The 9,993-nt window shown below is 39.9% G+C and overlaps 1 protein-coding gene across 1 annotated transcript; it reads left to right on the top strand.

Moving 5' to 3' along the window:
- The first annotated feature begins 673 nt into the window (after positions 1 to 673).
- LOC144529225 (ubinuclein-1-like) lies at positions 674 to 9,534 on the top strand. The gene is made up of 13 exons (XM_078268233.1): positions 674 to 907; positions 1,700 to 1,804; positions 2,057 to 2,155; positions 2,597 to 2,731; positions 2,853 to 2,941; positions 3,066 to 3,660; positions 3,791 to 3,861; positions 4,941 to 5,073; positions 5,163 to 5,281; positions 8,214 to 8,336; positions 8,463 to 8,606; positions 8,727 to 8,777; positions 8,934 to 9,534. The coding sequence occupies exons 1-13, from the start codon at positions 674 to 676 to the stop codon at positions 9,532 to 9,534; spliced, it is 2,499 nt and encodes an 832-aa protein (XP_078124359.1).
- The last annotated feature ends 459 nt before the right edge of the window (positions 9,535 to 9,993 follow it).

The following is a 9,993-nucleotide window of genomic DNA, read 5'->3' as shown; positions in this document are numbered from 1 at the left end:
ACGTTTTAATGTCCTTATTTAAAAGATAGGCTACTAATTTAAATTACATTTCAACATTTTTGGTGGGTTAGCTAGCCTTTTTGTACAGTCACTAGCCTATGTGCTGGACAATTTTTGGTGCTGAGCAGTTGCCAGGCAACCAGTGCCAAGAAAAAGTCCACTGCATAATAATAACCCAATAACAACCTCCTTAATATGGCGAATTGCCATTTTTCTACGGATTAAAAAAACGAGATGTAGCCTAAATTATTAAGTTGTTTTATAGGTGCAGGTAGGCGGATTTTGTTTGACAGAGCAGCTACTTTCCCGTTTCCAGTGTTTGAGCTAAGCTAACCGGCTGCTAACGTCTTCTTTTCAACACAAGCTAGCTAGCTAGCTAGCTAGCTAACTTATTTCCCAAAATGTCAAAACGTTTTTTTCCTTTTAGTCATTTTTAATTTCATTAGGCTATTTAGGTTTCATTAATGAAGGCTAAATAACAACCATAATGGCAAAAGAATAAACAAACATTTTTCAAAGAATAGTCAACCATGTTTCGAAGGAGATTGGCAGCAGCTCAGCGCAGACACACCTGAGCAGACTTGGGCACACCTGCATCTGTTTCTACCTAATTAAGCCTTCCATGCCTTGTTCAAACACACACCGGCAGAGTCTGCTTGCGTTGTGAGTTGTGATGGCTGAATCTCGGCGAGTTCAGTTTACCAGGTTGTCCTGTGATGTAGTGCCTTCATCCTCTGACAAGCCGCTGGCCTCGGTCCAAAAGTTTCCGTCAGGTGTTCTGCAGGGGAAAGAAAACGGTCCAGACCGGCCCGCTGACACAGACACAGTCCGACTGGTGCTCACATTATTTGAGCCTGATGAGGGGAGCTTTCCGGAGTTCAGCTACAGTCAGCTCGTTGACAATAAGGTGGGACTTTTATCTTAATTTCTCCTGAAAAAAAAATGAGTTCACTGATGGTGGGAACTAAGACTTCAAGTCAATATCCTGCAAAATCAAAGTCTTAACTTTTAACCTGTTAGGGTCATGACTGGACTTGTAGGCTATCAATTAACAGAAAATACTATCTGTATAGTTTTAAAAACTAGATGGTTATAGCTGTAAAATACTAAGATTTGATTTTCTCCTTATGTCACATCAATATGATTAATCATTTTGGAAATACTTTGAATAGGACATTTAAAGACATTGATTGGTGTTTGTCATTATTTGAATTTTTAAGACTTTGATCTTATGTTTATTGCACTAGCCTACTTCAAGATATATCCAAATTAAAGTTTGTGTGAATATTGTTTAATGTCACCAGTTAGTTCATTTTGATGTATTAAAACATGGAGAATCCTTTTTTGTGATTAACACTTTTTATATTAAAAATAAATAACCAAATCGTTAGCTTTCTTTTAACTCACTCAAGATTATTTGGGCTTTTTTTTTTTTTGTAAAGAGTTTGTGTTGGGTTTCCACCAGAGGGCTTTTCCTCCTAAAATACACAAATCAGAATGATATCAGTGAGAAATCAGTGATGTGTGTATGGTTATCTTTGTTAGTCTTGTTACAGACTTGACAACCTGGCCATGCTGTTTTGCTGCACAATCAGTGCATGCAAAACTGAGCTAAATGTGTGGCTAGGACTCACACCTTTTTTTTTTTATTTAGCTTTTGTGTAAAATGTATGATTGACATGAGACTTTACATTTTTAGATCAACCACACAAAAGATGAAGTCCCACTGAGCAGATTTGAAGAGGAGGAAAAGAGAGCGGACGATGAGGTCGCTGCTCTTTCAAGGAAGTTGGAGGGAAAATATGTGAGTAGTTTTTGCAAACCTGAATTATTGGTAAATGTAACATTACTTACACATTACACCCTTTTAGTTAAATGAATAAGTGTCACCCCTAAATTGTAAAATTAGTTTGAATTGGACCAGTTTTTTTTTTTTTTTTTTTTTAAATCTCTTTGAGTAAACTCATCTATTCATCAAAATTACAAAATCATTCGTCAATCATTATATATCAATTATACAAATGACACAACAATGTTTTGCCTCATCTCGTTGCAGGGTGGCAAACCTAAGAAGAAGAAGGACCGTATTCAGGATTTGATTGATATCGGATACGGTTATGATGAAGAGGATTCTTTCATTGACAACTCTGAGGCTGTAAGTCAGTGTTAAATCATACATTTACATTTTCACATAATTCTTATATCAGCATCTCTGAAGCCCTCTTGTGTTGCACAATTCTTTTTATATTTTATTATTACTATATCTAGGCCTTGGTCTTAACTAAAGTTATTAGGAAATGTTGGCTTTTCAGCAGTTTACTTCACTCACGACTGACCAGATATCTTCTCTGCTCGAGAAGTAACACTTTGCGAAGGCAGTTCACTCTGGTCAACAAGTCTCAAAATCAAAACGCATGTTATTCCAAAAATAAGAAATGTTTGCAGTCACTCTGTTTCTGTTTCCCTTCAAATGTGTTCCTAATTTTGACATTTAGATGCCCATCAATCTCAACCTCTTCTTTGGCTTGTTTTAATACTTTTCTAATTGACAACATTTGTATCTAATTATAGTTTTGCTTCTGGTTGGTCTCTGTAGTATGATGAATTTGTGCCGGCCTCCATCACCACCAAATTTGGTGGATTCTATGTAAATTCGGGCGTGCTGCATTTCCGCCAGGCTTCTGAGACCGATGACCTCACAACCGAAGAGAAAACACTTGAGCCCGCAAAAGTAAGTCGAAGAAACGTATTGTAATGGATGTTTTGTTAGTGTCGGAACAGATTTCCATGTGATTTGAAGGCTTAAAACTGTTCTTTGCACACCTTCAAACATGATTTTTTTTTTTTTTTAGAAACGTAAAGTCAATGGCAGACAGGATAAGCCAAAGAAGCGCTGCAGAGAAGGTGGAGAGATGATACGCAATGTGGATTCTAAGTCAAGGTGAGGCTGATCGAAGCAATATTACCTCTTCCTTAGAGCCAGTTTGACTCTGATGGTAGAACATTTGATTTAATAAGATTCTCAAAATAATTCTGTTGTAAGCATAACATGTTTTATCTTGTAGCCCTTTGTCTGAAATTGGGCCGGGTGGCGAGATGAAGAAGAAGAAAAAGAAGAGAAATTCTGTTGGCACATTAAGCGTCACCAGCATGTTGAAAAAGTTTCAAAGAGAGAAGGAGAAGGAACGACAGAAGATTGAGAAAAAAAATCAGATGCCAGCCGCAATCATGGGGGAGGTCACGATCCCTCTGTGCCCGGCAGATGCAGGCGGGGGCGGAGGTTCGGGATTGACGGACCCTCTCGTCAGTTTAATTGGTTCAACCAATGACCACGCTCTCATCCAAGCAGCCAACACGGTGGATTTTGATATTGATTTAGACTCTTTATTAGATGTCAGTGAAGAGACTTTTTCCCCAAAGATGGTTTCTCAACCTGGAATGGAGACGCAGCTTTTCAGACCCAAAACGGATGAATTGACCCCGTCTGATGCTGCTCCACAAGTCCAACTGCTAAATACAAAGACTAACTTGCAGCCGGAGCCTCATTCAGAGCAAATGCAGCGCCTGTCACAAACCAGTTCTACCTCCCCTCATCAGTGTGTCCCGCTGCCAGAGGGACTTCCCCCACAACTGGACGACAGCATTCGAAAACTCACGGTGGTAAGATTAGATTTTTGTTATTTGTAGAGATGCCTCAGTGTGCATGTGTGAAACACTTTTCGTGAATAGCAATAATTGTAAGTGGACAAGTGCAGGATGGACGCACCAATGACGTGCGCTAATTTTTCAGGTTGCCAAGACCTCAGAGGGAGAGTCAAAACTCAAGTTCTTCACCCCAGAAATCAACTCAATCCTGCTTGAGTGAGTTATCTGACAACACAGACAAAACGAAGTTTCGTTGCATTTTACGCTACACACTGGAAGCCTTTTTAAAACCCTTACAAACTGCAAAATGACCAGGCAACAACTGAGTGTTGAAGATTGCACACTAAGAAAGCACGTCAGATTTGGGTCATTTAAATAAATAAATTGAGTGTTTCTCATTAAAACACATTGTGTGAATCCCCGTGCATGAAATATGAACAAAACAGGGACCCACTCATATAAACATTAATCCATAACGCTTCTAGTGATCAAAAATTCAACCGGGAACCTTAAAGCAATACCAAAGATTCTTTTGTATCTTTAAAATAATGTTTCCAAAATCGTTTCAGTGGTTCATCAACTCGTAAGGGGTGAACGGCACTTCTGCATTCGCTTTGCGGCCATCTATCGGCTATTACCGCACTATGCAATTACGGTTTGCCAGATCGGGTAGCAGATCTGTAGTTCGAATGAGACATACGACAGCGGTAATGGACAATTCCGCTTCCAACCTGTAGGGGGGCCGAAGAGGAAAAGTGCTTTGGTGTTGCTTTAAGGTCACATTTGTCCACATCCAAGGAATGGATATCAAACTGCTCAGTCATGGTCTGAGGTTCAGTTGATAGACAATAAATTTAAAATCCTAACTTGAAGATGTGTGCTCACTCTCCATCCTAGCCTGCCATATTCTTTTGCAGGGTAATGCAGATTCTCCACAATCATGAAAATGAATTGTGATAAATGGACTGCATGTCTAGTGCCTTTTTAACATTAGAGAAGGGGGGGAAAAGCTTCAAATTCATTATCTCTCAGATATTGTACATGATACACTGATGGTTGTGAAACTGCAATGCAAGGTGCTGTCCTTCTCCTAGGAGTAGCTTTGGTGTGCAATGCCTTTTCTTACAGTCACTTTGACAAACAGTTAGGTGGCTCAAACTACCAATCCTGTGATTACAACCTTTACTTGCACTACACAGAAACCTGTGTGTATTCCTGGCTTAAGTTGTCCATCGTGATATTGTACATAGATTTTAAGTGTGTAGTTCAGCTCTCTTGACTGTGTCTTGATCCAGTATTGAGTTGCAGTGTCGGGAACAGGGTGGCCAATTGCGCTCCAAGGTATACACACACCTGTCGTCGTTCCTACCCTGCAGCAGAGACACACTCCTCAAACGCGTGAAGAAACTGTTACTTGCACACATCACGGTGAGTGTTTTTGAGTTTATTATCTTGTGTGGGTTGTTTTTGTTTTTATATTTGCATGTGATTTGATTCTTGAATTTGACACTGAAAAGGAGGAACCCCGTGATGTGGAGGTTCCCATGCAGAAACTTAAGGAGGCCATCGGCAGAGCTATGCCCGAGCAGATTGCACGTTTCAATGAAGACTGCCAAGTATATGAGCAACTCAAGAAGTAAGTTGATCTGCATATATCTTGTACAATCGATATGGAAAAAGAGCACTTCATTTACAGTGGTGCTCATAAGTTTATGAGCCCATGCTAAAGTTGATTTAAAAAGGGGAATACAAAAATGATCTTTTGGAAATTGATCTTAATGCCTTAATTAAAAAAATGAGGAAAAATCCAACCTTTAAGGACACCAATTTTCTTTGTGAATGAATAATGTATCGTAAATAGATGTTCTTCCTTAAAATACAGGGGGCATAAGTAAGTACACCCCTGTTATATTCCCATAGAGGAAGGCAGATTTGTATTTTTAAAGGCTAATTACAGTCAGGTCCATAAATATTGGGACATTGACACAATTCTAATCTTTTTGGCTCTATACACCACCACAATGGAGTTGAAATGAAACGAACAAGATGTGCTTTAACTGTAGACTTTCAGCTTTAATTTCAGGGTATTTACATCCAAATCAGGTGAACGGTGTAGGAATTACAACAGTTTGTATATGTGCCTCCCACTTTCTAAGGGACCAAAAGTAATGGGACAATTGGCTGCTCAGCTGTTCCATGGCCAGGTGTGTGTTATTCCCTCATTATCCCATTTACAAGGAGCAGATAAAAGGTCCAGAGTTCATTTCAAGTGTGCTATTTGCATTTGGAATCTGTTGCTGTCAACTCTCAATATGAGATCCAAAGAGCTGTCACTATCAGTGAAGCAAGCCATCATTAGGCTGAAAAATCTAAACAAACCCATCAGAGAGATAGCAAAAACATTAGGTGTGGCCAAATCAACTGTTTGGAACATTCTTAAAAAGAGAGAACGCACCGGTGAGCTCAGCAACACCAAAAGACCCGGAAGACCACGGAAAACGACTGTGGTGGATGACCGAAGAATACTTTCCTGGTGAAGAAAACACCCTTCACAACAGTTGGCCAGATCAAGAACACTCTCCAGGAGGTAGGTGTATGTGTGTCAAAGTCAACAATCAGAGAAGACTTCACCAGAGTGAATACAGAGGGTTCACTACAAGATGTGAACCATTGGTGAGCCTCAAAAACAGGAAGGCCAGATTAGAGTTTGCCAAACATCTAAAAAAAGCCTTCACATTTCTGGAACAACATCCTATGGACAGATGAGACAAAGATCAACTTGTACCAGAGTGATGGGAAGAGAAGAGTATGGAGAAGGAAAGGAACTGCTCATGATCCAAAGCATACCACCTCATCAGTGAAGTATGGTGGTGGCAGTGTCATGGCGTGGGCATGTATGGCTGCCAATGGAACTGGTTCTCTTGTATTTATTGATGATGTGACTGCTGACAAAAGCAGCAGGATGAATTCTGAAGTGTTTCGGGCAATATCTGCTCATATTCAGCCAAATGCTTCAGAACTCATTGGACGGCGCTTCACTTTGCAGATGGACAATGACCCGAAGCATACTGCGAAAGCAACCAAAGAGTTTTTTAAGGGAAAGAAGTGGAATGTTATGCAATGGCCAAGTCAATCACCTGACCTGAATCCGATTGAGCATGCATTTCACTTGCTGAAGACAAAACTGAAGGGAAAATGCCCCAAGAACAAGCAGGAACTGAAGACAGTTGCAGTAGAGGCCTGGCAGAGCATCACCAGGGATGAAACCCAGCATCTGGTGATGTCTATGCGTTCCAGATTTCAGGCTGTAATTGAATGCAAAGGATTAGAAGTATAAAATATACTAATAGAAGTATTAAAAAGTGAAAGTTTGATTTGTTAATCTGTCCCATTACTTTTGGTCCCTTAAAAAGTGGGAGGCACATATACAAACTGTTGTAATTCCTACACCGTTCACCTGATTTGGATGTAAATACCCTCAAATTAAAGCTGAAAGTCTGCAGTTAAAGCACATCTTGTTCGTTTCATTTCAACTCCATTGTGGTGGTGTATAGAGCCAAAAAGATTAGAATTGTGTCAATGTCCCAATATTTATGGACCTGACTGTATATTATGGATCCAGGATACTATGCATCCTGATAAAGTTCCCTTGGCCTTTGGGAGAGATTGGCATGGTTTTATTTCAGTTAGCCTAATAGCTGGTTTGATTTGCATTGAGAGATGATTTTATGGAAAGTACCCCATGCCAATCTCTAGGTATGGTGAAGGGTTTGTGATGATGTGGGGCTATTTTAATTCCAAAGGCCAAGGGAACTTTATCAGGATGCATGAAATAACTGGCCTTTAAAAATACAAATCTGCCTGCCTCTATGGGAATTTAACATAGGGGTGTACTTACTTATGCCCCCTGTATTTTAAGGAAGAACATTTATTTATTTATGATACATTATTCATTCACAAACAAAATTGGTGTCCGTAAAGATTGGATTTTTCCTATTTTATTTAATTAAGGCATTAAGATCAATTTGCAAAAGATTTTTTTTTTTTTTTTATTCCTCTTTTTAGTCAACTTTAGCATGGGTTCATAAACTTATGAGCACCACTGTACTTGTTTTAACTTGTACTGTTAGATTTCTAGTGGTCATTTTTACCTAAATTACCTAAAATGCCAGAAGTGTATTCTTTCATACTGATTGACATGACATTAAATGCATAGAAACAGAAACACCTCATGGAATAACTGCACTGATAATGTCAAAACTATTTAACTGGACTAACAGAGGATCCACAAAAGGTGGCATTTGGGCTTTAAATGCATTACATTGTATTTCCTATCTATTAAACTAAAATCTAGCTATTGATCTCTCTTACATCAAAACCGTGACACCCGCTTGAGGTTATTGGAAGCATTTCAAAGCCTTATTTGTTTTATTGTGCGCACACATGTCTGTGCAGCAAATGTCTAATAATTGCTGCAGTACATAGTCTATCCTTCTTTTGGAATAGTTTGGACTCATTGGAGATTCTTATCTAGTTCACACCTTGCACTCTGCCTATGTCCATGTCAGGACTACAGAGGAGGGGAAAGAAGGCAAACAGAAGGTGAATGTTGGTCCAGAGGACAATGTGGAGGAGAAAGGTGGGAGACGAGGAGGTCCTAAGAAGTTGTTCAAATGGACTGAAGAGATGAGGTCAGATTCGATAAATATCACTAGATTATTTAAAATGTTAGTTGAGTAACCGGCTGTAATGAACATAATTTTTTTACTTTTTGTTAACATAATCTTTTTTTTTTTTTTTTTTTCTCTCTCATACAGGGAGAGCTTGTGCCAAGTGTTGAGGGTGAAAATGGAGAGATATAAAAAGGAAAGGAAAGGTAGTCAGGAGATGGAGGAGTATCTGAAGACCTTGTTAGAAAATGAAGTCAAACCACTTTGGCCAAAAGGGTGGATGCAATCTAGGTGTGTGACACTGGTACTTCATACTCACACCTTCAGCTGTAAAGCCAGATTTTTCATACTTTTTAAAAAAAGGACTTATTTGTCTATGTAAACATGCCCCTTCTAAACATTTTGTTTCAGGTTGCTGATAAGGGAGAGCAGGAAAATGTTGAGCCTCTTTGCGTCATTACCGTGAGTACAATGAAGAGTTGAGCCCCACCTACAATTGTCTTTTTTTATTAGCACGGATTTCTAGAGGCAGTTAAAAGCTCCTGCAAATGTTATTGGATGATATTATTTATTTTTTTGTATTTTCAAATTCACTTGATATCTCACGTGTGTTTTCAGAGTAAAGAGGGCCCAGCCTGAGAAGAAATGGCAATCTGTCAGTGGTCCTCCCACTACGTCAGATGGCTGCAGCGTTCTTCAGGGGTCTTCACCACTGGCTGGACTCTCCCAAGACGCAGATGATGTCTTTATCGAGAGCTCAAATATCTCCAATTCTCTTCCGCTTGATAAGCAGGAAGTGGCTGCCTTGAGAAAGTTGGAGGGTGAAACAGGAAGAGTGGCAGTGGATGCTGGTTCCTCTACACCCACAGCGCCAGACAAACCTTGGGTCAGTGCCACATCTGCTCCGACTCATTCACTTCTGGATCTTCTCGCCGAACAAGCGCTGGCTCGGGAGCAACATCTCTCAGTTCCCCAGGAGCTCTTGGCAGCAGCTGTGGCCAAATACAAACTTTCAGTTCAGCGCTGCAGCTTTGGGGTGGACACCAGAAGTCCTCCTGTTGCTCCTCCGCCTCCTCACTCCAGCCCAGTCGGTTTCCCACTGGGTGGGGTGTGTAATGTTGCTTTGCCCCAGCTGCTGCCAGTTGGGGATTTCACCAGGCTCAGGGATGCTGACCATGTGCAGATAATCTCTGATGATGAAGACGTTATAATGCAATGATGACTCTCAATGCAGACTTACACACGGTAAGTTGTATTTACTTATTTGTTTTGTCACTTTGGGTGACCTTACAGTTATTTACTCTGAGATTGGCAGAATGTTTAAAATGGTACTCCAGGGAACTCAAGGATTTAGTTTTGAGACCGATTTTAAAAAAAATAAATAAACTTGAATCGATAAAAATCAAAGCAACACATCCTTACTTTTATTCTCTGCTACGGATCAAACCCAAACCTTCATTTCCTATAATTCAACTAATAGTTTATTTTTGTTAGACCCTCCCTGCCGGTAAAATCCCTCGTCTTCAAACTCCACAACCTCAGCGTGACAAAACAACCTTCACTCAAGGTTCACTTACTAGCTCTCAATGGCAAACTGTCTGCTGATGGACCATGAGATTAGTTTGAAAGCTCAGGAAAAAGCTAGTCAATGGGATCTTAAATTAATATTTGTTTAATC

The sequence above is a fragment of the Sander vitreus genome, chromosome 2 (assembly GCF_031162955.1).
Source record: "Sander vitreus isolate 19-12246 chromosome 2, sanVit1, whole genome shotgun sequence".
In the NCBI taxonomy this organism is placed as follows: Eukaryota; Metazoa; Chordata; class Actinopteri; order Perciformes; family Percidae; genus Sander; species Sander vitreus.
Note: the sequence above shows the minus strand (reverse complement) of the source record. Positions and strands in the feature narration are given on the sequence as shown.

What these genes read in the sequence shown, in the direction of transcription:
- LOC144529225 (XM_078268233.1), top strand. Translation starts at nt 674, where the DNA reads ATGGCTGAATCTCGGCGAGTTCAGTTTACCAGGTTGTCCTGTGATGTA. An exon ending in GTCAGCTCGTTGACAATAAG is followed by an intron (nt 908 to 1,699) that starts GTGGGACTTTTA and finishes TTACATTTTTAG; the next exon opens with ATCAACCACACAAAAGATGA. An exon ending in GGAAGTTGGAGGGAAAATAT is followed by an intron (nt 1,805 to 2,056) that starts GTGAGTAGTTTT and finishes ATCTCGTTGCAG; the next exon opens with GGTGGCAAACCTAAGAAGAA.